The sequence below is a fragment of the Chelonoidis abingdonii genome, chromosome 9 (genome assembly GCF_003597395.2).
Source record: "Chelonoidis abingdonii isolate Lonesome George chromosome 9, CheloAbing_2.0, whole genome shotgun sequence".
Classification (NCBI taxonomy): Eukaryota; Metazoa; Chordata; order Testudines; family Testudinidae; genus Chelonoidis; species Chelonoidis abingdonii.
The window spans coordinates 12,907,168-12,932,755 of record NC_133777.1 but is presented as its reverse complement, the minus strand read 5'-3'; the positions used below and the strand labels follow the sequence as shown (position 1 = coordinate 12,932,755).

General features: G+C 38.0%; 1 protein-coding gene across 14 annotated transcripts in view; it reads left to right on the top strand.

The window, feature by feature from the left end:
* Window positions 1–25,588, top strand: part of SUN1 (Sad1 and UNC84 domain containing 1) — a 61,501-nt gene that overhangs the window by 15,675 nt on the left and 20,238 nt on the right. For 3 of the 14 annotated variants that reach the window (XM_032770988.2, XM_032770993.2, XM_032770986.2), the window contains 13 exons: window positions 7,064–7,258; window positions 9,042–9,232; window positions 12,545–12,574; window positions 12,664–12,858; window positions 15,050–15,172; window positions 16,878–16,961; window positions 17,314–17,424; window positions 18,996–19,094; window positions 19,831–19,924; window positions 21,175–21,233; window positions 22,511–22,656; window positions 22,789–23,025; window positions 24,745–24,831. In XM_032770988.2, the coding sequence (XP_032626879.1) occupies window positions 7,064–7,258; window positions 9,042–9,232; window positions 12,545–12,574; window positions 12,664–12,858; window positions 15,050–15,172; window positions 16,878–16,961; window positions 17,314–17,424; window positions 18,996–19,094; window positions 19,831–19,924; window positions 21,175–21,233; window positions 22,511–22,656; window positions 22,789–23,025; window positions 24,745–24,831 (1,651 nt within the window). The remainder of the gene's footprint in view (window positions 1–7,063; window positions 7,259–9,041; window positions 9,233–12,544; window positions 12,575–12,663; window positions 12,859–15,049; window positions 15,173–16,877; window positions 16,962–17,313; window positions 17,425–18,995; window positions 19,095–19,830; window positions 19,925–21,174; window positions 21,234–22,510; window positions 22,657–22,788; window positions 23,026–24,744; window positions 24,832–25,588) is intronic. The other 11 variants (XM_075069211.1, XM_032770990.2, XM_032770989.2 and 8 more) reach the window with 8 other exon arrangements.

The following is a 25,588-nucleotide window of genomic DNA, read 5'->3' as shown; positions in this document are numbered from 1 at the left end:
TTCCTATCAAGAAATATTTTTACTTAATGAAAGTTAGTGGAGGATATCTTTACACTTGCATTATAAACAGCAGGATTATCACTTTTGGGGGTGGGATGGGGATTTTAAAACTGAGGGGGGGCACTGGGAAATTCACATGATGAGTGAAGAGTTGGCAGACTTATTGTTGAAAGAATTTACTTAAAAACAATTCTGTAATCGTATACATGTTCTAGTTATATTGAAAAATACATGCATGAAATTAGAATCTCATTTCATTTCCCTCCTGATTTGAGATGGTGTGTTCTTAATAATCACCTTAAACCAAAAGTCTTTTTATACCTTTTGTATCCTCTCCAAATAGCCAGTTTCTTTTGAAAATAGAATTGTAACTGGGATGAGGGGAAATAAGTAGCTCTTGGTGTTATTCCAGGAAACTGAGACTGGTTTTAAGTTTATATTGTGCAGGCCCAAGCGTCTTGGCAGAGACGCAGTAATTTAATTTTTTCTTCTAAAGAAAAACTCAGTGGCTTGATAAGCTTTTAGTCATGACCCTTTTTACCTTTTGGAGGTGTTTGATGACCTCTCCCACGACGGGTCCTGATTATGGTCCTTACTCCAGCAAGACTCCCCAACTATTTCACTGGGAGTCTTGCTGGAGTAAGGACCACAAGATTGATCAGGCCCTGATGAAAGGAGTGGTAGGGCAACTTTGAATATGGGAGGGTAATGAGATGCTAAAGATAAATTGAGCATTTTGCTTTTTCTATATAGGTGACGATCTTGTGAGGATGAGATTAGTTCTGTCTTTGGAGGGGATAAGGGGGCAAGTGAAACTTGTTGTGGCTGCACAGCATCCCACTTGGCTGCTTTCAGTCACGTTACATATTGTAGGTAAACTGGCTGAGGGAGGCATAAAGGCTGATAAGCTGAAGTTTTGGCAATTAATCTATTCTTGGAGGCATCAGGCAGCTTTGGTTTAAGATGTAGCAACTTTCATAATACAGAATCTTATTTCAGAGCCTATTGCAGGAAACTATCTGCAAATGCTCTGTCTAATTGTAATTTATAATAAAATACCATCTGAAGCTTTGGCAACACTTGAAACATTAAAATAGGAGGGGAAGTTGGCATACTGAGTTCTGCACTGAAGGTCCTGAGTATAAACTTCAAAGCCTATTAGCCACTTCAAGGCACGTTGATTGAGCAGGACTTCACCATCTCAGTCTGTGCATGCTGAGGTCTTTTTATAGTATATAAAGATTTCTTCACACAAGTCTGCCATCCTTGGGTTAAGCAATACTTGGAAAACTCTACAGAAGGGACGGTGCGCAAAACTGCTTCCTTATTAGTGTTAATTTTTAGCTTTAGTTTATTTTACAGGGTATTTGTATTCATGTTGCTTAGATTTTTTTTAAAGCCTCTCCCTCCTCTTCCCCTGTTTAATGGTCTCAAGGTGCTTTACAAAGACTAAACTACCCCAGACAGGTAGCTTTTGTAACATACTCACGTCACTCCTGGGGAAAACTGAGGCAGAGGAGTTGATTTGTATATTCTGTGCAAGTTGAAAACAGACAGTAATGTTCAGTAAAAAGTAGGGAAAATCCTGATACTACAAATCTGTCGATAGCCTCAGTTATGATTTATTAATAGGAGCATCTATTAATACTAACAGGTATTACTACGTAATCCTAAATGTTTACACCTGTACTGAGAAAATAGTGAAGTAGTAATTAGTATTCTATCTCTTGGGCCACAATCAAAGGAACATTTAGAGTGACGTGTCTTACATCTTTCAGCATTCCCAGCATGTAAATTGAACCTCAGATTCTTGCCCCCTTGTTAATGTGTAATTTACAGACTTTAGTTAGACTGACCTCCAAATTTAGCCCTGTTTGTTTCTCAAAGGCTTTGTGGTTCTTATAGTTCAGGTGTGTTTCACCCTCCATATAGAAAATGATACAAATGGTAGTGAAAGGTTTGGGTTTAAAGTAGATGTTGTCATAGCTTTCCCACTCAGATTTGAACCTTAGCGTTCATAACCTGAGAAGCTAGCATGAACCCCTCTAAGCTTAATTACCAGCTTAGATTTGATATCGCTGCCACCAGCCAAGAATTTCCAGTGTCTTGGCTCACTCTGGTCTCCCCAAAACCTTCCCTGGGGGACCCCAAGACTCAGAGGCTCTGAGTCTTACCACAAAGGGAATAACATTCCCCCATCTCTCCCACCCAGAATTCCCTCTCTGGGCTACCTGAGAGTTACTGATGCAAGCTCTTTTACATTCACAATACAAGAAGCATGTTCCCTCTCTTCCACAAAGAGAGAACCCAATAGAAAGAAACAAAAGATTTCTCTCTCTCTTCCCCCCCGTCTAGCTTCTTCCTCGCCGGGCACAAAGAGTTAACACAGAGAGCATTTTCCCCCTCCCCGCTTTCTCTTCTCCCACTCAATTTCCTTGTGGGTCAACTAGAAAAAAGATCAACAGGTCTTCAAACGCAACAACTTTAATAAAAAAAAAAAAAAGAATATGAATAAACAGTTCTCTGTATACTAGATGGTATTAGATACAGGAGCTTATTCAATTATAGAAATGAATAAACAAAGAAAAGGGATAACAGCCTTACCCAAAAACAATAACAATTAAAGTACTCATTAGCCAAAATACACATAAAGACTCCACGCGCGCAGATAAAACAGATGCAAATATGCAACAATTAAAAGACTGATACTTATTGCTAAATTATGTAGATTACAAGGAAACAGAAGATAAAGAAGAGACTGGAAATAAAGACACTCTCAATAGCTGAGAAGCAACAAGAACAGACAGACCCAAAGACATAAGAAAAACCCACAAATTCCCTCCCTTAAGCTTTGAAAAATCCGGTTTCCTGATTGGTCCTCTTGTCCGGTGTTTGGTTCCCTTTGTTAACCCTTTACAGGTAAAAAAACATTAACCCTTAGCTATCTGTTTGACAGATGTTCACTGGGTCTTGAGAATAAATTAGAATACATGCATATCTAACCTGTAGACAAGAATCTTGTACTCACTGAGCTAAAAGATTAATCCAAATACATTCAATCCATGCTTCAGTAAATTAGCACAGACCTAAAAATATCAATAATTAGAAGCAGTACATTGATTGAGAATAGTCTGCTTATGTTGTTTGGAATAGGGCAAGGAAGTAACTGTTCCAGGGCAAACTTGTCACTATAGGTGTTTCTCCATGATGATGCATGTGCTAACCAGAAGAAGATTAGCAGTGATATATGCTGGTAATCTATTTGCTTGGAAACTCAGAAGTATATGGTTAGTCCTTAGCTCACTCTTATGCGCTGGAGTTGTTCTCCATCTTATTGTTAGTGGACTGGAGCTGCTTTACCTACTTTATTGCAACTTCTATAAAATAAGAAACTATCCCAAAGGACACTTGAAAAATGGCTCACTTGCACTGCCCTGTACACACAGCTGAATTTATGGTAAACTCAGTAGACCAATTTCTGATTCTGCTTAAATCAGTATAACTTGGTAGTTAACTCCATTGAGACTAGTAATTTTATGCCACCACTAATAGACGAAAGCCCATGTTGTCACCGGGTGTAATTCATAATGGGGATGGGGGTGGCAGAAAATGTCTGAGAACTTAAAAATGGAATGGTAACAGACCTCAAAACCCAGTAATGATTCAGCCTGGTGATATCCTGAACAGAAAGAGCTTTTGACCCTGCTTGCTCAAGCTGCTTCCATCTCTTCACACTGACTGTACAGACATAGTAGCTTTCAGAAAGACACTGGCATTCCTGGAATCTTTTTAAATAGATTAAAAACTATCATAAAGGATGGGAGGAGTGGGGGAAGTGCAAAGGTAACAGCTAGAAGAAAAAGTAAGACTACCTATGTAATAGTGGGGAAATCTATGAGCAGCTGAGAGAGCATGTATAGGGGTAAGAGTCTGCAATGTCGTCTTTGAATTCCATCACACCCAAGTAAATCTAGCATTCAGAGTTGCTTCTTGCTAGTAGATTTATTTCTTTAGGCAGTAGATACCTAGCAAATTTTTCAAGCAATGATATACATTCTGTGAAAAATAACTTGAACACCATAAGTTGTTCTATCATATGTAAGGAAAGCTTTCAGTGGTCTCCCTAAAAAGAAAAACAAACCCTCCTCCAAAATGTGGAAGTTGTATCTGGAGATGGGAAACTAGACTTCGAGGTATTGTCCATTTGTGTCACTGAAGTCCAAGATGACTTTGGTTTGTTTAAGAAGTATAGTAGCACTCTTAATACTAGAGTAGAGCCAAAGTGCAAGTGTTTTTTTAATGACTCCATGAAGTTTGAGATTGTTTACGTAGTGTGATTTCAGACCTTAAAATTGAATCAGTACAAAACAATCCCGTGATATTAAGATCTGAAATAAGTACAAGTGTTTGCTAATGAAAACAGACTAAAGCTAGTTACAGCTGTCATTTGTTCTGTGTACTTTTGTGTTCTTCATGTGAATTAGGTATCTGTATTATCACTGGCTGAAGATGAGTAAAAACAGATGCATAGTGGCAAGTGCAAATAGCAAATCAAATCACAAGAAACATTTTGTTCAGGGGAGTCCTCAAATTAATAATAAACTATTGAGATCTTTCTAATCTTCCACCATGAAGGAATGAGTAACAGGAAATAGTTTGTTTCCTAGGTAACTTTTCTTCCCTCTTTAGATGTCTTTGTGTGGCTTATGTTCAACTAACTTTAACTACTCTTGAAAGTCCTTTTAAGTATCACAAATTTTGACAAGGAAGAATGCAAACTAAACACTGGGACCCAAATCTTATCTTTCACAAGCATCCTCTGCCCTGCTATAATGAAGTTCAGAGGGGAAATTTTGATGTTAGGTGTCTGATCTAAGTATCTGGTGCAATACAAGTGTGTGCAAACAAACTGCATGATGTGTTTTCTTGAGATGAGCTTGGGCTTCCGTTTTATACCTGGATTCAGATGTCCAGAATCATTACAGATTATACTCTTGATTTGTTTGTACAGAAAAGTGACTGCAGTAGATGAAGGTTGTATTGTCTCTTGAAAGGCATTTGCCTGGTCAGCCATAAAAATAAGAAAAATGTATATGAAAGGGGCTACTTCTGATGTAAATGAAATAATGTATCCCTATTTTTCTTATTTTTGTATATTTTAGGGTGATGTTTAAAGGTGTTTGCCAACATTAGGAAAGAGTTTTTATCTTGTAACTTGTGTGTTTTAACTTTTTTTTTTTGAGTTGTCAATTTAAATTTGTATTTATTGTATTATGTGCAGTGGCATCTGGATAAAACGCTGTTAATAAACTGAGCAAACCATTTGGTTACAAGAGTATAGGTAGAACAATAGGTGTAAGTAGCTTCATGCTTGTTGCTACCTGCAGTGTTCTGAGCAGCTGCAGAGAAATTGACCATTTCTGGTATATCTCATTGACCTGCTCAGAAATAGACTATGCACTGTAGTGTAGACACAGGAACAGAAGAGGAGAAGCCATTGACATGCTGGTATCTACACCACAGCTTAGGCTGGCTTAACCACATCTCTCAGGGGTGTGAATTTTTCACACCCCTGACTGATGTAGCTTGGTGGACCGAAGTTTTAAGTATACACCAGGTCTGAGGTAATTTGCCACTGTTCTCTTTTTCTGGAATCAACTTTGTACTTGGCCAGTGGCCTAGTAGAAATTAGATTTCAGTGGGATGTTCCTCTGTAACAGTTTGATCTTGCAATAAAGAAATACCTAGAAAATTTTAACTGCCGGACATCTGTATTACATGGATGCAATCACAGTTTCTCCAACATTTAGTGGCATTAGAACCTGGTTTCTTACTCCAAGACATTTTATAGCTATCTATTCTGTTTAAGAGTCTAAATAACGAAAATTTCCTTCTTGTGTAAATACAAATCTTATGTGCTTTGCGCCAAATCTGTCTCCTGTTTTAGAGTAGGGTATACTGTTACTCACTTTTTTCCCAGCTAGTCTCGAGACTCAAAACTGCCTAGAGCATGCTTCTCCAGTTATAGTTACCTCGGTGTGTGTCTAAGAGAATTGTCAAATATAGAATTCTGTTTGTGAATTATTTTAGTCTGCTTCAGTGCTAAGAGTATAGTTTTGAGGAAACAATTCAGAGCCTCTCTGCATGTAAAACTTACACCATTTGAAATAAGTCAGTTAGTTAAACAGGTGCAAAAGGACACTCTTATTTCAGTTTAGCTTAGACGTATTTTTAATTACTTAAACTAAACCAACTAAGAACTGTCCACAGCCTTTTACACCTGTTAACTAAATTGGTTTAAAAAACAATTTGGTGAAACTGGTGCAACTCTGGATGTATGTGCCTATACAAATGTTCAGCCTAAGTCCTCATTTCTTATGAATAGTTTAGAATTATAAATTTGCTGAGCATATGGCTGTTTAGATATCAGCAATTATTTGTGCTGGGCCAAAATGTTTGCAACTTTGGCTTAGAATTGGAATGTGTAAATATTTTTCCACTGTGTCTTAACTCACATTTCATGATGAATTTTAACAGTCAGGATAGAAAAATCATCTCTTGGGTTGAACCGAAGCATGACACAAATCAACCACTTGGAACAGAATGCTTATTTCAGCTTTAGTTCAGAGAATACTTCCCCAGTAACTGTTAAGAAAATTCTGAACTTAATTATTCATAAGCTGTGAGTAGGGGTTCTCTGTAAAGTGCTGTTTTTATTTGCTTGTTGATATATGTGAATCCACTTATCTCAATCGTACGTGCAGAAGTATGCAATTATTTTGCTAATAACTTTTGTTGGATGTTTAACAGTGTTTCCTAGGCCCTGATCCTGCAGGGAGAACTGCTTACATAGACCTCTACACCCATGCTGACCTTTGCTGAAGTCAGTAGGGTTCTGTGTGGATGCTGGGAACTGCTTGTGTGGTTCTCTGGGCAGAATCAGGACCATAGTGGGGATAAGTTGAATCTATAAAAAACATAGACTTTCTTTAGGGGGGGGAAATTCTGATACATTGAAATATATCTTAAAAACTGTTAGTATATAGCTTTATTTTTATTTTAGTTCAAGTTATTCTTCAGCTGCTCTGGATTTTGAGACTGAACACAAATTGGATCCAGTGTTTGATTCTCCAAGAATGTCAAGACGTAGTTTACGCTTGGTCACTGCAGGATATAATGCAACAGATGATGCCCAAAATGACAACATTCATAGCAATTCCTATATTGGAAACATGTCTTTGTCAGATCAATCAGCCAGGTAAGCAGACTTTATTTTTATATATATATATATTTAATGCAAGTTACCTATTGGCAGATTCTAGGTTTGCACATTTAATCATGTTTCAGACAAATAATTCGTGGCTGATCCAGAACTCAGACTTAATGTTGGAATGTGGCAATGCGAAAGAAACTCTTCGATTTCTTACTGTAGTAAAAATTGAAATAAACTATAAAGAACTTAGATTGCACAAGACTGAGAAACATGCAAAGGGAATTTTGTCTTAATCTTGGACAGAAAAAACAGCTGAAAGGAAAAAGATGGTTTCTTCTCCTCCTTAGTATTAAACATAATTTTCAACAGTAGAATGAGGACTAAATTTCAGCTTTGTTGCATTTTACTGAGATATGAACTCTGTGACCAGCTTTGTACCAACTCAGTAGTGCCAGTGGCCTTATTTTGTTTGTATTTTATTTTTTTAAAATATAGTCTTCAGAATACTTGCCTTTTAACTTTTTTTTGCCAGTGAAACAAACTTTTTTTTTGTTTTGTTAAACATTTTAGGACACAATTTTGACTGTGAAATATATCTTAAATGAGAGAGAGACTGTAATAGAAGCAAATTTATGATCCTAACTCTAAAACTTTTTTCACTTGTTCAACTGTCTGCGTTGCAAGTAGTCCCCTTGACGTCAATGGGACTACTCACTCACCTGTTTAAAGTTAGTCCCACTACAGTCAATGAGACAACTTTACACTGCAAGTAACAGGTAAATCAGTCTTTCCAGGATTGCGGCCTAAATCATGAAAATTCAGATGACAAAACATACAAAGCTGGCTGTTCTTCATAAGAACTCACTAGAGCCCTTAAATGAAACTATACACTGTGGATGGGCCATTACACAAAGTAAAAGTATTTTCCCATGCTTATTCCCCTCCCTCCCCCGCCCCCAGTTCCTTACATCTCCTTGTCAATTGCTGGAAATGGGCCACTTTCATTAGCACTACAAACAGTTCTTTTTCTCTCCTGTTGATAATAGCTCACCTTAACTGACCACTCTCCTTATAGTGTGTATGGTAACGCTCATTGTTTCATGTTCTCTGTGTGTGTGTGTGTGTGTGTGTGTGTGTGTCTCTCTCTCTCCTGTATTTTCCATTACATGCATCCAGTGAAATGGGGCTGTAGCCCACGAAAGCAATTTGTTAGTCTCTAAGGTGCCACAAGTACTCCTGTTCTTTTTGCAGATACAGAGTAACACGGCTGCTACTTTGAACACTGTTGATAGTTACTCATCTGATATTCTAACATATAACATTTGGGTATATGAATCATAGGGTTGGAAGGGAGTGCAAGAGTCATTGTGTCTAACCCCCTAGACATGCCGAACTCTGCTATATAAAAATTTAAGTGTACAATTAATATTCAATATGTAGTCTAGAGTAAAATGCCTGAAATGTTTGCAGTTGCATATATGCTGAGAGCAAGGGCAGACAAACCATATGTTCGTCTTGTCTATAGCGTTGGTTATCAGACCAATTCTCCAAGTTGTCAAGGTCATTTTGAATTCTAATTCTGTCCTTCAAAGTGCTTGCAACCCCTCCCAACTCAGTGTCATCTGAAATTTTATAAGCATACTTTCCATTCCATTATCCAAGTCATTAATGAAAATATTGAGTAGCACCAGTCCCAGGACTGACCCTTGCTGGATCCCACTGATACACCCTCCCAGTTTGACACAAACCATCGATAACTACCTTTGAATATGTTATTTTGTGTTTAATGTTATATGGCTTCTCTTCATGTTTGCCTTTTTTTCTTTAGAACAGCAAAGCAGCGCAAAAGTATGAGCAAGCAGTCTGTCACTGTGAAAAATACTCCAAGAAAAAATGTATCCAGCTCTTCTATTTTTAGCCAAAGTAGTTTCAATAGCCATGCCAGTGATACATCTGTAGTATCTACTGTATTGGATGAATCTTTGATTCAGGAGCAAACAGAAGTTGACCATTTTTGGGGTAAGTAATGTGGTGCTACTACACATTTGAATATTTGTGCCAGCCTGTGATGTGAAAGCTGTTTTGAGGTTCTTTTTTTATAGAAGCTTCCTTGCCTAAAGAACATTGGTAGCAACATACTTATTGCCATGTTTGTCTAAAGGTCACCACTTAATGTCTAAATTCTTACTACAGTTTTGGCAGAGGACACATTACCTTTGAATAAAATGTTTAACGTGTTCTCAGTGGTACCTGATGACAGAACAAGGGGTAATGGTCTCAAGTTGCAGTGGGGGAGGTTTAGGTTGGATATTAAGAAAAAGTTTTGCACTCGGAGAGTGGTGAAGCACTGGAATGGGTTACCTAGGGAGGTGGTGGAATCTCCTTCCTTAGAGGTTTTTAAGGTTCGGCTTGACAAAGCCCTGGCTGGGATGATTTTAGTTGGGGATTGGTCCTGCTTTGAGCAGGGGGTTGGACTAGATGACCTCTGGAGGTCCCTTCCAACCCTGATATTCTATGATTCTATGATATGATTGCTGCACAGTGAGACTGATATGCCAACCAAAATGTACTGCCTCAACATAGCAAAGATGCTCACCAGAAAGATGCTCTGTATGGATTTAATGTTCTTCTACTATTGTCATTTCTGAAGCTCAGCTGGAGTCTCATACTGAAAGCATCATAAAGAAAAATCCTAGATAACTAGTTTAGTTAAAAAGATAAGTTACAATATGTGACTTTTATCATGAACAAGTAAGCATGTGTGAAATGTGTTCAGTCACAACATAGAAGGAGGAAGCGATTGTATGTGTGTTCATAGGTTAGTGAAGTTGTAGATTTTTTTTTTTTAAATACAGTGAAATTTCCAGTGGATGGATAGTGAATATTATGGAGACTAGGCACTGTGTGGCTAGTCTAATATTTGGATTATGTGTTTCACACTACACTACCTTTCGACAGACACTTCTTTTATGTTTTTGTAATTAATAGGTTTTTGTTTCAAGCCTAGATACAGTTGCATTTTGGACACTAACATGTTTTCCTGGCAACAGTACACTAAATGCAGATTTTAAAAAGAGGTTTTATATAAATTGTGATCAAACAAACTACAGAGTAGTTATGTGTGCATCATGAACCTGCAATTAATCAGTTCTTAAAAGTTATCGGTTGTATGAGAAATTGAAGGTAGAGAGAGAAGAGAAAAGGCTGGTGTAAATCAGTTATACATCGAGCTGCCTAAAAAGGGAGACATGCCTTCCAGATTGCAAGAACTGTAGAACGATTTTTAATATCTAACTAAGATGCAGCTTTGTCACTTTAACATCAAGAATAGATTGGAGTGATGAGTGGAAAGGTAGTAACTGGAAAGGGAGTATAGATAAAGCATTCACTCATCTTGCTTCAACCAGAAAGTTTAGACTAGTTATCTGGAAAGTGCATTTATTAGTCATGAAAGATGAGTTTGGAGCAATTTAGTGACTCTTGAACAGAGAGAGAGAAATCCATATTCCTAAGCCCTTGACTATACTAGAAAAGATTTGCTATTCTAGCAACCCTTTCTAGTGGAGATGCAGCTTATTCCGGCAAAAGAACTCTTGCCATTATACCACACTTCTGACATAGCTATGCTGGCAGAATGTTTTAAGTATAGATAAGGCTTCGGTCTCTGACTGCTCAGACTACTTGGAGATGGTAATCCTTTCTGAACAAAGGTCTGATCCTCTACTCTTTGCTCATGCAAAAATCTCATTTAGTCTGGAATATGGAGTGCCAGACTGGGCAGAAAAAGAGCAGAATTGTTGTTGAAGATGTTGGTCCTGCTCTGCCTGTAAGAAAGGGGCTCTATTGTAGTGGTGTAATACCTCTTTGGGTCCTTCTAGGGAAAGCTTTTTCCTCAGAATGACTTACTGTGGACAAGAACCTGGTTGATCTGGCTATTGCTAGGCTGGTGTTTCAGGTGATACTTTGTGCCTCAGTAGAGATCCAGGTTAGATTACTGGGTCTGTGTGTGTTACATGGATGGGATGTACCATAGAAGCTGTATGCAGTAGCTCTGGGGAGGGATGAGAGAAGGGAGCTCCTATCTGCTGCAGTGGATCCTCTCATCTAGGAACGGCTTTGATAATCCAAAGAAAATTCAGTCTTAGGGACTGTATACATTGGCACTTTACAGCACTGCAGCTTTCTTGCTCAGGGGTGTGAAAACCTACCCCCCCCCCCGAAGTTATGCAAGTTTCAGCTCTGTAAAGTGCCAGTGTAGACACTGAACCAGTGTTGGTAGCCATGCTCCCAGCACTAGTAGCTATTCCCCTCGTGCAGGTGGGTGTTTTTATAGTGCTGCGAGAGCTCTCCCCCACCCCTGGTGCCACGACTACACCGCCACATTAAAGCAGTGCCACGGCAGCGCTTTCATGTTGCTAGTGAAGACATGCCCTTTTACTTCCACCTTTCTTGGAGGGTGAAATGCAGAGAGCTGAAATGCAGATATCCTTGTAAAGACCTCTTTCATAATTTTTCTCTCTCTCTCTTTTTTTTTTTTTAACCTGCTAAATACAAGAGGCTATCAGTCTATATCACAAATATACAATAATTAACATTGTTCACCAATTTCACAACGCCAACATTTTATTTAAGTTTAATCTGTGGAAGTACAGCTTACAAATTTGTGTGTAAATAAACTAGATTTCAGTTACTCTAGAGATTTCAAGTTACTGACACTTAAATTTCCCCAAAAAGAAAAAACAAGAGACTAGCTTTCCAGCCAGGTTTATTTACCCTTCTCTCTTCGTCTTTCTGAGAAGAAACAGGGAAAACAGGGCTGGGAATAGTGGGACTTTACGATGGTGTCCAGTTACAGGCTGCTTGTTTCTGATTGAATTGAAAGAAATTATACTGTAACTTTGTCAAATTTAGCATAATATTAGACTAATGGCTGGTTTAGCTAAGTCTTCCAGTTTATGTATTGAATTGTGGTTGTAGTAAAAAATGGTTACTAAGCAACAGAAACAGCATATGTTTCTAATTATCTAGCCTTCTCAATAATCACACGGGAGCTGAGAAATGACGTATATTGGTGCTTCAATTTTCTTCTGGCCACAATCTTCCTTTTCATAGATAATGTAGCTGTAAACTGTGACCTCAAAAATATCTATGTATCGAAGTCCCCCACAACAGTTAATGAATAAATGTAATATTCTAATCTTAAAATGCTTCTCCTTTGTGGGTTCTAGAAATAACAGAAATTTTTGTTTTGAGTACAATTTAGCTATATTAGTTTGCAATCTGGAGACTTCCATGTAATTGTACTCAGTAGGAAAATCTTCTGTTTTTTAGGGCTTGATGATGATGAATGCGATCTTAAAGGTAACTGCAGTCCTTCAACTACCTTCCCCCCACCCACTCCATTAATAGGTTGCAATGAATGGATTAATTGTTCTTTTTTGATACATCAGGTAGGGACACAACAGTGATTCAGGGAAATGGTGATATAGCAACTGCTGAAACACAGACTACCATGATCAATGGCTATACTTGCAGTGACTGCAGTATGCTTTCTGAACGGAAAGAGGTCCTCACAGCGTACTCTGCTTCTCACATGCCATCTTCAAGAATTTACTCTAGGGATAGAAGCCAAAAATATAAGTCTAGTAAGTGATTTTCTTCCTTTTGTTTTTTGTGGGATTGTAAATGTCTTGTTTGTTGATGTATAAAGCTTCATGTATTTGGAAGGTATAAAGATTTTTTTTTTCCCTGCTGAATTTATCAAGACTAATTGAATTCTAAATACCAATTAGCATACCTCCTATGATGAATTTTTGTTTGCATCAAGCTACACTTTATGGAGTTGATGTCTGCTGTGCACCAAAAGCTGAGAATATGAATTTTCCACAGTTACAGGAATATAAATGTGCCACATCAAAATAAAGTTATACAGAATCTGGCAGAAAATAGTTCATACATTCAAATTGATTAGGCTCATAACATGATGTTGTAAACAGCATTGGTTCTTAGCAGTAGATTTTTCTTTACACTTCATTATAACAGTGGGGGTCAGGTTACCATTTTGTTACTCAAATTCCGCTTTAAAACTCTTTTTTTCTATTATAACTCACCAGTAATAGGAGATCAAAAGAGTTAAACAAACAAAAACAACCAAACATAATCAGCAAGTTGTTGGTTGGTTGTTGATTTGTTTGTAAATATCATCTGCTCTATAGAAAGATCTACTTTAAAAAAAAATCCCTTCTATTGTTTTCTCTTTCCTTCTATAGACTCTAATTTTTATTGTGCTCTGTAAATTAGGCCCTCTTCTCGGACCTGAGATCTAACAGGGCTCTAATTGTTTCTGAGGGAGGACCCAGAATGGAAAGGCTGTGGCTTCAGCAGTTTTTTCCTCTCAGTGTACAATTTCTGGAACTTTTCCTTAAATATGGCTGTTGGCTGACTATATGGAGTTCTTCTTTTCCAAGCTAATCTACTCCCTTTGGATATTGCTCTTGTTAAGTGCCTTCCTTTGGAAAGCAGAAAGTTTGACATCCTTTACCATCCCAACACCTCATCTGTATTCTTTGGTTGTTGGTAGTCTCCTCAAAGATCAGTTTAGGAAGAAGGCATGCTCTTTTGTTGCCCTCATTTTCAGAATTGTGGGTTGTTTCAGTTGCTATCCCTTCTGGGCCAAGGTTTGAACCTTCTTGTAGCATATCCTGAATAGTAAGAAGTCAGTTTCTTGACTCTCTCTCTTAGGGAAATTCAGGAGATTGCAAGGGAAATAATTTAGATTGTAAGCTCTGTGGGATAAGGACTGCCTCTTGTTATATGTTTTTGTACAATAGGACCCCAATCTTACATAGGTTTAATAAACTTTCAGTATTTAAATGGGACATGGGAGTCTAGAAATCTTTCTTTTTTAATACCATCTCTCTTCTACACAAAACTCTCTCAAGAGAATCTTGAGTCCCCATTTGTGAGAATACTTCAGCAGTTGAAACAGAGATAGCCAAATGCTGGTTTGCTACAAAATACCAAAGGTTTTAAGAAAGCAGGAGTACAGGGATGATTGTGCTAATTTTGTGTGTGTGTGTGTGTGTGTGTGTGTGTTCCAAAATGGAGGAGAAGATACAGAGGAAGAAGTCTAGTAATAACTGCCTTGAGTACTGGAAAAGTTTTGTATTTGGCTTCCTTCCACTTGGAAGTATGAAGGGGGCGGAGGAGAAAACGCTTTCTTCCTCCCTGCCCCCTCTTTCAACAAGAATTCAACTTAAGCCCCTTTTTGTTCCAGGTTGGGATTTTGAGATGCTGACTGTTCATGGGTTCAGCATGGAGAAATCCTGAGTTCTGAAGATAAGGAATTAAGAACAATTTAAATGTTGGCAAAAGTGATTAGCTGTCTTCCAACTTTTCAGTCCCATTTAACCAGGAAAGGCTTGTAACTTGAGCTTTGCCCTGGGAAAACAGTCACTCCAGACCATGGTTTAGGCATGCCAGCATTCCGGGAACTTTCACTGTTGTTGCTTTAGGTCAAGGGTTAGCAATGTACAGCACGCCGTGCCAGAGGTGGCACTTGGGGCAGGCTAGGGTTCCCACTGCTGGCCCCTTACCAGCCAGGGTCCCTGCTTTAGGTATTCTTAGCCATAGATAAATGGGGAAGTTCAGCAGTAAGGCCTGTCAAGCCAGTACCACTCATAGTTGCTACACATCCACAAATTATGTATCCCTGGATAAGTAACTAAAATTTTAGCCATTTCTAGCTTGGTATCAATAGATGGAAATGCAAGTAGTTTATAAATGGAGAATGAAATTGTGTAGGGAAATAATTTTTTATTCACACTTTTTTAATAGGAAACATCCCTTTCTACATGAATAAGATTCTACGATTGATCAAATATACTGCAACATCTTTTGCATCACTGTTAGTGCAACTATTTCAAATGGTTTTGCTGAACCTGGGTTGTGAATTTAAAGGTACCTTTTTAGTGGTCTTCCCTTCCTTTGTCTCCTCCAAAGCCACTACCTCAATAAAAAGCCCTGTGCTTTTTTCTTGTGTGGCTTTTCTTCCATTTCACCTGCTGCACCATGGTGTCTTCCGTAGTAGTTTGGCTGGTTTCTCTTATGCTCACTTGCTGTCTTTGCACCTTTTTTCCTTTGGAAGTGTTCATATACAGGTATATGGTAACTGTGGTTTTTCTGTTTTGGTCGTCGTCTTTTTTTTTTTTTTTTTGTTTCTTCCAGGAAATTGCATTGGGCAGCAGGACCTGTGGGTGGGGGTGGGGCGGAGGGATGGGGACAGGGGGAGGAGGGGAGTTGACACTGCCAAACCATAAATTTATTTTTTTTTAGTGTTTTCAAAATGTAGTTTTCTTGCTTCCTCTAGACTTCAGCTTCATGTTCCTAAATCTGTTTTATTTCTGCAAGGTTAAGTCTCCTCATTAACACTTTCTCTACAGGCTGTTCTGCTGTTTGTTTGGGATAACTTTGGTCATGTGGTACTTATTGCCTGTCCCTCAGGGTATGTCTACATAGCAACTAGACTCTGGTATCAGGCATACCAGCCAACTCGGGTTCTCTGTGAGGTGGGAGTGTCCAGGCTCCAGCCCAAGCCCAAGCCCAAGCCCAGAAGTCTACACAGTGGTGAAATAGTCCCACAAACCCAAGTTGGCTGGCATGGGCCAGACATGGCTGTCAAGTTGCTGTGTAATTATATCTTCAGAATAAATCTTCTAACGATTGTGTTAAAGTTGACAGAAAATAATTGTACCCTTCATGCTCAGCTGAAAGGGATTCCTCATCTTCGTCCCACTTGTTCAGTAATGCTTTTTCTGCCTTTCTGATATTGAGAATGTCTGGTCTCTCCTGGATCCTCCACTAAAACCAGGAAAGTGGGTAGCACTTGGTCTGCAACTGAAGGGATGGAGGTGGTCAACAATGTTGGTTTTTTTGAGTAGAGTATTTGAACTAAATAGGTGTAAAGCAGTTTTCACTGATTAAAAATAGCTGCTCCTGTTGCATCCTCATATAATCCATGTTTCAGTGGCTATCTGGTGAGGCTTGAACTAATTCTCCATTGCCAATAGGGTGTTCCACGAAAAATTGTAGACTACTAGATCCGAATTTGAGATTTTGCATTAGAAATTTAGATCTTATCTAATCAAGCTTTCCTGGAAGGTGCTACAGAGAAACAGAGAACTGGTAAGTTTGACTTCCCAGGTACCAAGCAAGTAGAATTCAAAATTAAGCATTCAGTTAAAAACTGCTTCCCCAAATAATTAATTGGGGGAGGGGGGGGAGAGTGGTATGTGAGTTAAATAGGTGTTAACAGTTGGACTGTTTTGGATGCAGCCTTCAGTTAGGGGGAAGTACCCAATTAACTTCTAAGAAGACTGCAGCAATACCAAGAAAGAGTAGACTAGACTTAGTTAATATTTATGAGGCAAAAAACAAGAAGGAAAAAGATTTGACACACAAGGTAGGGAGGCCTCCTTTAGTCATCATAAAGTTGCAAAAAATGCACACATGCATGCCCTTTGCAAGTCACCTTACACATCAAATACCCCTTTAAGGTCTCCTGTAGGTGGCTTGGCTTTATAACTAAATAAATCAGGTCAGTTTGCTTGTTAATTTTGGACTCCAGAGAGTTAAATTCTATACCCTCTTTCTGCATGTATTGCAGCTCACTCGAATTACTGTGGAAGTATGAATGTAAAAGACTTTCTCAAAGAGGATGGCCATCTTGGTATAAATGGGGAATCATTGTGTAAGTATGGTTGGGGTATTTTTTTTTTTTCTGTCATTTAGCTTTGGGTTGGAGTCCTAGATGTCACTGTGACATCCAGCTTATATGAAACAACTCTATAGAAGTTGTTGTATACCTGAACTGTAGTTTTGTGTTTTTAATTTAGACACTAAATATTAATATACAAGTGTATTGCTGCAGCATTTTCTATAGGAGAAAATATCTGGGGGATTTTGTCTTGTTAATCTTTCTTACCTACCCTAGTTCTTGGTTTTGGAAAATGATACTGTGACATAACTGGAACATGTCTGTCTTGTTAGTAGCTTTATTGGTTAACTTGTCACCATTAATTGATTGTTACCATAACCAACAGGTGATGACTGTAAGGGGAAGAAACATCTTGAAACATACACAACAGTCCACATGCAATCCTCAAGGTCTAAAAGGGTAGCAAGGACCATTTGGCACACCTTTTCTTATGCAGGTTGACTTGCACCTTTTTTTTCATTTGCTTTTATTTTACATCACAAGCTCACAAATGTTAATCACTCATACTGCTTTGTGTTTCTAATTTAACTGTCATTTTCAAAGTAGATTAGGCTGAATTAACTGTAAAAATGTTCTGGAAGAATAGTTACATGGCATCTCTTCTGCTCCAGGTGTTACTTGCTACAATATTAGACTCACTAGGTTAGGAAGGAGCGTGGCAAATATAATAGCAATTGTGCCATATGTAAACAGACTATGAAAGGAAGTTATAGTAATTTATTACCATGTGATGTGTATTTTAAAGTATTAAATACAAAGCAAAGGTTTTTGAATTTTTTTTAAGCTATATCTTAGGTAAGTGTATACTTCTGGAAGGATGGAAAACGGGATTTAAAGAGAAAAGGGACATTAAGATACTCCTATATGGGGTATTTTTTATTTTGTACCCTGTTTTTATTTTGTGGTAGCCAGTTATTGCAGGACTCATGTAGTTAGTATACTATCCATGCTGTGAAATGGGTCTACCAATGCTTGAATAGGCGCAGGCATCAAGATTCTTTAGAGCTATTTGCAATCTATTTTCATGCAGCAAAGAAGAATAGTGTGAGACATTTCTTCAGTCACCTAACTGGTTTTATAAAATTCTGGGCTCTAACGTTTGATGCCTCTTGGAGACTGAGCATCACATCTCTGCTAATCTAAAGTTTAGAATTCCCCTAAACGTATCTATAGAAATAGAACAGTAACAAGAAATCTACACTTAGTGTCAGTTGCAAAGGCCATTAATCTTTCCATTGACTTGAGTGGGCTTTGGGTCAGGCCTTTGAAAAACCAGCTGACACTGTCATACCATAAAACACACAGCTGGATTTAATTATAAAAATGAAAATCATTTACCTCATTACTTGTAATTTACTTTCAATAGGGCATATTCTTTTCTTCTTATGCTTCTCAGTATTGCCTCTTGTTAGTGAAGATATTATGGTCCATATTTTTTAAATAATAATTTTCAAGAATTGGTTCTAGAAATTTTAAATGTTCCTTTTTCTATGCCCACATTTATTGTGCCAACCCAGATACCAGAAACTTGCAGTGCATACTTGAAGACAAAACCAAGAAACTTTGAAAGGGTTGCCTGACTATAGCATGCACGTGTGTTATACTAAAGAGTGGATGGTCGAAGAGTATTAATCAGGACATTTTTCTGACAGAATATTGTGCCACAAAACATAGGCTCTTTATATTCTGAAAAGATGGTATTTTAATTACCCAGATGATTAAAATCTGGAAGTTGAACCGTCTGTGTACTAGCATATTGTCTTTTTCCTTTTAATGGTGTTAGCATCACTTATGTCCATATTTTATCTTATTAGCAATAATACTCATTTTGTGTATAATGGTTTTAAAAGTTTACAAACTACCAGAGGATATGCACTAAAATTACAGTATGTAATTCTCATAACTTCAGAAGCTAAAGAGTCTCTGCTCTACTGCTTTTATTGCAAACAATGGGTCAGGGTGTCTGTATATACATTACACATATATAGTTCATTTGTTATACACCAGGTTACTTTGTGCTACAAGTGTTGCGAACAGTGGGAGCAACAGGATGGTTTATGTCTCAGAAGACGTTATCACTACTTTGGCTGGCCATTGTTTCTCCAGGTTACTATCTTGATCTCTGTTTTTGTACTTTTGCATGTTATCTGCCTCTGCTGGCAAACTAGGAGTCTACACTATGTGATTGCCTCGCTGATGCTGACTCAACTGTGCTTTGGATGGTACTTTACTGTTTGTAAAGGCTAAACTATTTAGTGACAAGATATAATCTGTGTTCACAAATTCAGTGGGAGATTAACAAGGCTGCTTCATATGAAAGGCAACATGTCTAATGGTTAGAGCAGACAACGGGGGAATGAGGAAAACTGGGCTCTGTTTGATTCTTCCATTAACTCCCCATGGCTTTAGGAAACTTGCTTAATCCTGTAGTGCCATGGTATCCCTATAATCAAAATTAATATAATGCCTTTTTGAAGCTCATAGAGGCCTTTAGTTGAAAGGGGTTATCCAAGTGCAAAACATGATTAAACATAGCTGAAGGGGTATTGTGTTTTAACCTCATGAAAGTTAGTTATTGCTTTCCTAAACAAAATTCATCATCTTGCATGGCTATTTTTTGTGCTGAGTAGTTGATATTGCATTGCAATACATAGCTGTGATATACATTTAGATGAAAACAAGTTGCATGTGTTTCCTTTCACCTATATCCATCCACCCCAACAATCTGTTCGTTGCACAAAACATTTTCTGCCATATTTGCATGTGCTTCTGCTTGGTCTCCCTTAGTATATTCTGTAACAATTACATTTTTAGTTCATCAAATACGTCCTTTTTCTTATAGGGAAGGCAACTTCTGGGGCATTCTGGTGGCTTGGAACTGGATGGTATCAACTTGTTACTCTGATTTCTTTGTTCAATGTGTTTCTTCTTACAAGGTTTGTGAATTTATTTTTTAGACAGAATTTTCTTCTGTAAGTTACAGATTTGTTAGATTTGTGCTGTAAGAGTTGTAATTTAAATGGGTGAAATTATCCTAGTTGAAGAATACAAGGTATAATGTCCGTGACAAAAGTAGAACGCAAACAGCGTGTGTGTGTGAGAACATAGGAGAGAGAGGAAAATCTTTACTCTTTACAAAGAGAATTGCTGAGGAAAGACTCTATTTGTAGTTTTAGAATCATACACACTTCAGCAAAAAGGTGATCTGACAATATTCATTAATATTCTAATAATGGGGGAACACACATGTCAGTATCTGTAATATGCCTTACTAAATCAAAGTTGCTGCACATCTTTCTGTACAGAGCATATATTTTCATTTTAAATGGAGGTACTGGGTGAAGCAATTAAACAGCTACATAGCCAATAGTAAAAACTGTTAGACCAGTTACACAGGTCTGTTGTCCACCGTAGCACATTAAGGAATAAGCATAATGAATTTGTCAATGAAGTATACTTCAGTACTTTGCAGATGCATAGTCTGCATGTAATATGCACTACAGGAAAAAGCATGGTATTTCTGTGTAGCCAAAACTTAAGCTAGATCAATCTAAGATGTGAATAGGGCAGTGTATTTCCATATGCTGTTGAATTCTAAACAATATGAAGACACTTCACTGTAATGTAAACTGAACTAACCTCTGTCATGAGGTACCATTATTTATACTTGTATGCTGTCTATTATACTTCGTGAGTTAGTCCGCTTTTTCCTGTGTATGAGTAACTTCCATTCCACTAACACCTGTGGACATAAATATTGTATTTACAATGAAGAAAATAGAAACCCACGTACCGAAATGTATGTTAATGGGTAAGCCTGACTCTCTCATTCTAAGATGCTATATAGACATGGTCATGTCAGGTTCAATATTTAGGTACAAAACAAAATTCCTAAATGCAGTATCACTCAGTTAAATATAAGGTGTTTGTTTTGTTTTGTTTTTTTCCCCGGCATGTTCTTGGGGAAAAAATGTAACTATTTGGGCAAGATACAGTTGCTGACTTCATAAAACTTCAGCATTTCTTGTGATACAATCCACAGAATTGAGCTCTAAATGTTTAAAATTGAACCTCATGTTTAGCTTTATTTCATGCTAATGCCTCAACCAATTATAGAATCCCAGTTAAAAATGATAGACCCATTCTATGTCTAATTTAAAAGTTAAATTTACTTCTCTGTTTCTAGATGCCTTCCAAAGATTTACAAGTTGTTACTGTTTCTCATCCCACTGCTGTTTTTGCTAGGTATGTAAAGTGTTGTATATTGTTGCTAGTGCAAGCTGGTGAATAGTTATTACAGATGTATCAAACTAGCATTTTTAGGTGAACTTGATGTTTATGAAAGAGGTCCAGCTAACAGCACAGGAGATTGAAGTTCTGTTTGCTGAGAGTAGCAATTCAGGCATTCCCCAGCACTGCCCTGTTAGTGTGCTTCCCTTCTGACATGGAAAGAATATCCCTCATTATGAAAAGGCAGGTCAGTTTTTGTACCCCTTCAATATGTAGACCACCTCTGAAGGGGACTACAGGAGAACCAGTTGATGACCTGGAACTGGAATGAGCCCATTAAGACACTTCGCAAAGGTTACCTTTAATGATTTCTTAAATAAGTCTAATTGCGTTGTTATTGGCAGTGCTTACAGTCTACAGTTACAGTGGTCCAATGTTTTCTATTATAAAACACTCGTTTTGGTTGTTGTAACTCTAACTTAAACATTTTAGGCTGAATATTCCATGCCGGATGTCTACCCACGGGTGAATTTTTTTTTTATTAAGTGTCACCTAAAATGGTTCAGTCATTTCTGAGAACGAGGCTAAGGAAAATTGCTCCTCGCCATGTTAAAAATCTTGCAGCTCTTTTGTTGAGACATTCTAGTGTCTCAATTCTTTGAAGCAGGGACTTGTATGTTGCCAAAGGGATTGCTTTAGTGATGGGATAATACTGTCTAATCTTATGGGTATTGTGAAGATAAGTGCATTAATGTTTGTAAAGCACTAAGACTACCATGAAAGCACCATAGAAAAACTGATAAGGAAATTAGTAATTCTGTATTCAGTGCAGGATTTGGATGGTGTGCAACAAGTAAGATATAGGGCCACACATAGAACAATGAGGATAAAAAAGAAATATTGAAGTGCACCGTTCAGTGAGTGCAGTGCATCTTGTGCACAGAATGAGCCACGGGAAGGTATGTGATCATGTGAGGATTGTATCATAATGCATACACATAAGAAGCCTGAATTCAGGCTGCACAAGCAACCTTAACTCTGGCATTTCCTAACCTTTGAGTGCTTAGTTTGCAACCTTAACGCCCTTAAACATAGTTGGTGGTGTTTTTAAATCTAGTTTTGTTTAGTCCTTGGTAGTGCCCACAATGTAAAGTGCACTTTCCAAACACGTAACACAGCCTCTGTCCTGAAGTAACTGCTTTAAAGTATTAATCCAAATGATCATAAAATCCAAGATTGCACCTCTTGGATGCACCAATTTTTGCTTTTGTTTTTCTTTGATCTTGCCTAAGGTATATGGTACTGGGGCTTTGAAGGCTTCCTTTCATTACTGCCTGCATTCAATTGGACAAGCATACGTCAAGCACAAAGAATAGATAAGCCTGTGCAGATTCTTAAACCACAGCCTGATTCTTCTCGCTATGTCCAGCCTCCAGAGGTAAAATACTTAAAGGCATCTTCTTAACTCTTGGCTACTAGATTTTTTCCAATAGCTGACCTGTAATTCAAGAATAACGTGGGAGTAAATGGGATTACTTAATTCTTTTATATATAAATCTTCACATTTTAGGGTACCATACAGTTATTTGATTCTAGTCGTATGAGTGAACTGGAAAAGCAAATGGCCCTCATGTCTGACAGATGTCATCACAATGATGAAGAATATGGCAAAGTGATGCTACAGCTTGAGAAGCTTCAGGATCAGGTTGCCCAGATGAACGACAAAAGTGAGATGTTGATACTAATAAAAAATGTAATGGGCCAACATTTTAAGGAAATGCAGTCTGAGGAAATGGCACATTCAACGGTAAAGATAAAATGCATGTTTCTGATGGTTTCTTATATTGATTAGTGTACTAACCCTAGTGCGCATTTATCATCCAGATATGTAAGATTTTTTTACTTTGTATTTAAGAGCCTATGTTAGAGTTAATAGAAGTAGTTGAAGCTGAGAATGGGAATTTGAGTGTAGCTGGAGTGTGAAATTACTTAACTGCTTATTTCCTTTCTTTGTTTAAGGCCTACATCAGTGCAGTAGTCTAGCAACTTTAATTAAAAGTTAACATACTACTTGTGTTGGGTTGTAAATGAGAATATTTGCATTTTCAGCTATTCCCTTCTCCAGTCTAATGTATACCCGCTTGCAATCAATGCACTTATTTGAGTTGATGCTTGAATAAATCATACCTAAAACAGGGAGTACTCACCTCCCAATCCTTGAAGCATTTGAAACTAACTTCCAGCTTTTCTTTTTTAACCAACAAAAGGCTGTGGATGGTAGCCCAGCATGATGACCTGCCGTGTTCCAGACCTAAGGATTTCAGTAACTCCTGAATCTTGCTCTTTAGGCAAGAGGCACTAAAACAGATACTAGATGTCTTTAGGATGTGAGGAAGGGGGAAGAGACAGAGCTCTGTTTAACTTGCACTACCTAACTTCTGTAACAAAAATAATAATTCTAACATAAGTGTAAAATTATGGCACCGGAATAAGAAAGAAAGCCACAATTGTATGAAAGGGTTTGTCACTTATGAAAAGTCAAATACTTAGAGTAGGCTGTATTTGTAAACACGTTTTGTACTTTTCATTCCAGTGTATAAACCTTTTGATTCTAGAGAGAGTATTTATTATAACTTATAACTTCTTTCCTTCAACTCGGTCTTCCACTCTGAAACTCTGCTAACATTAGAAGGTGATGGATTGAATTTCCTATAATGCCTACGTTATTTAGGAGCATTAATTTAATTGACTTTCAGTGGGATTTGAGCTCCTAAATCAGTGGTTCTCAATCCATTTACTATTGTGGGTCATATACGCTCTCTGTGTTATGTGGGGGTGATATATATAGATCTATAGATAGATGATTTAAAAAAAAACAAAACTGTGGCTGTGAGGCTGTCACATGGGTCGCAGCTGTGTGCTGATTGAGCTGCAAGCGTCCCAGGGGTTGAGAATCACTGTCCTAAATCTTTAGAAAAATTTCATCTAATGTTTCATGTCAGTTAATTTTCAGTACGAAACCAGGAACATTACAGGAAACAAGTTGGATAGGCTACTGAGTAATAGCCTACATAAGAGTTCAAATCTTAATCTGACAAACTGTTTTTCCACAAAAAGTGCTTTTACTAGCCCATATTCCCTTTAATTAATTGGCTGCCCAATTTGGTATTAGGCTCTAGCTTTGATCCTAGCATATGTTACTCAAGGTTTCTGCTGATATTGCCCCACCAACTGGCAAGCAGTAATGTAGTCATGTAGTTTTGACAGCAGTACTGCCGGCCCCTTCTTGTGTTCTTGATCTCACAGGGCTATCTCCAAATGGCTAGTCTAATGTAGCACAGCTTGGCATCAAAAATCAATTGGACTTAAATGACTTAAGCATTTTTCAAAAATACTTAATCCTTGGTTTTTATGCACCAAGTATCTGGTATGATCAAAACATGAAAGTAGTGATTTTACTGAAAATATTAATAGCAATTTGACTATTTTGTTCTCAATAAGTAGAACATGTTTTCCTGTTTTTAAGATTGATCTTCTGGCTTTACACCATGAACATGAATTGCGCATTTTGACACTGGAAGACCTTATTGGAAAACTTTCTGCAAAATCTGAGGTACTGAAAGACTCTTTCCTTCCTACCTACATATAGCGAGTCCAAAGCATAGCCTCTTTACAAAATAAATGTCATAAACTTCAGTCAACTATAGAAATGTTGCTTAGTAAACTTTTTTCCCAACATCTATCTTGCATCACTCCAGTTATCTAGTTTGTTTGCACTTCCCAAACTTGCTTTAAAATTGCTGCCTCTTGTTTCTGGAGAGGCTGAAGACACAAGTTTCTGTCTGCAGGTGCAGGAAGCTGAAGATATTTCATGTTTGGACATCTAAAGTGACTGTCAAAGTAAAAACATTAAAAAAAAAAAAAAAACTCCTCTTAAATAACTGAATTCAGATTTTTAAAACTGGTATTCATGTTAATGCAGCAGGTTTACAAGAAAAACTGTTTCATTCTTCTTCGAGTGATTGCTCATATCCATTCCAGTAGGTGTGTGCGCTGCGTGTGCATGCTCGTCAGAAGACTTTTACCCTAGCAACTCCAGTGGGCCGGCAGGTCGCCCCCTAGAGTGGCGCCACCATGGCGGCTGATATATACCCCTGCCGGCCCGCCCGCTCCCCAGTTCCTTCTTACCGCCGTGTCGGTCGTTGGAACTGTGGGAGCGCGGCATAGCTGTCCTCCACGTCCCTAGCTTCTCCTTGTTCGAAACACGCTGGCGGATCGTCTGAGCAGGTCCTTCCTCTCCCACGAGTGGTCCCTTCGCCCGGACATCGCTCTTGCGCTCTTCTGGAGGTGGGGATGTCCCCAGATGGACC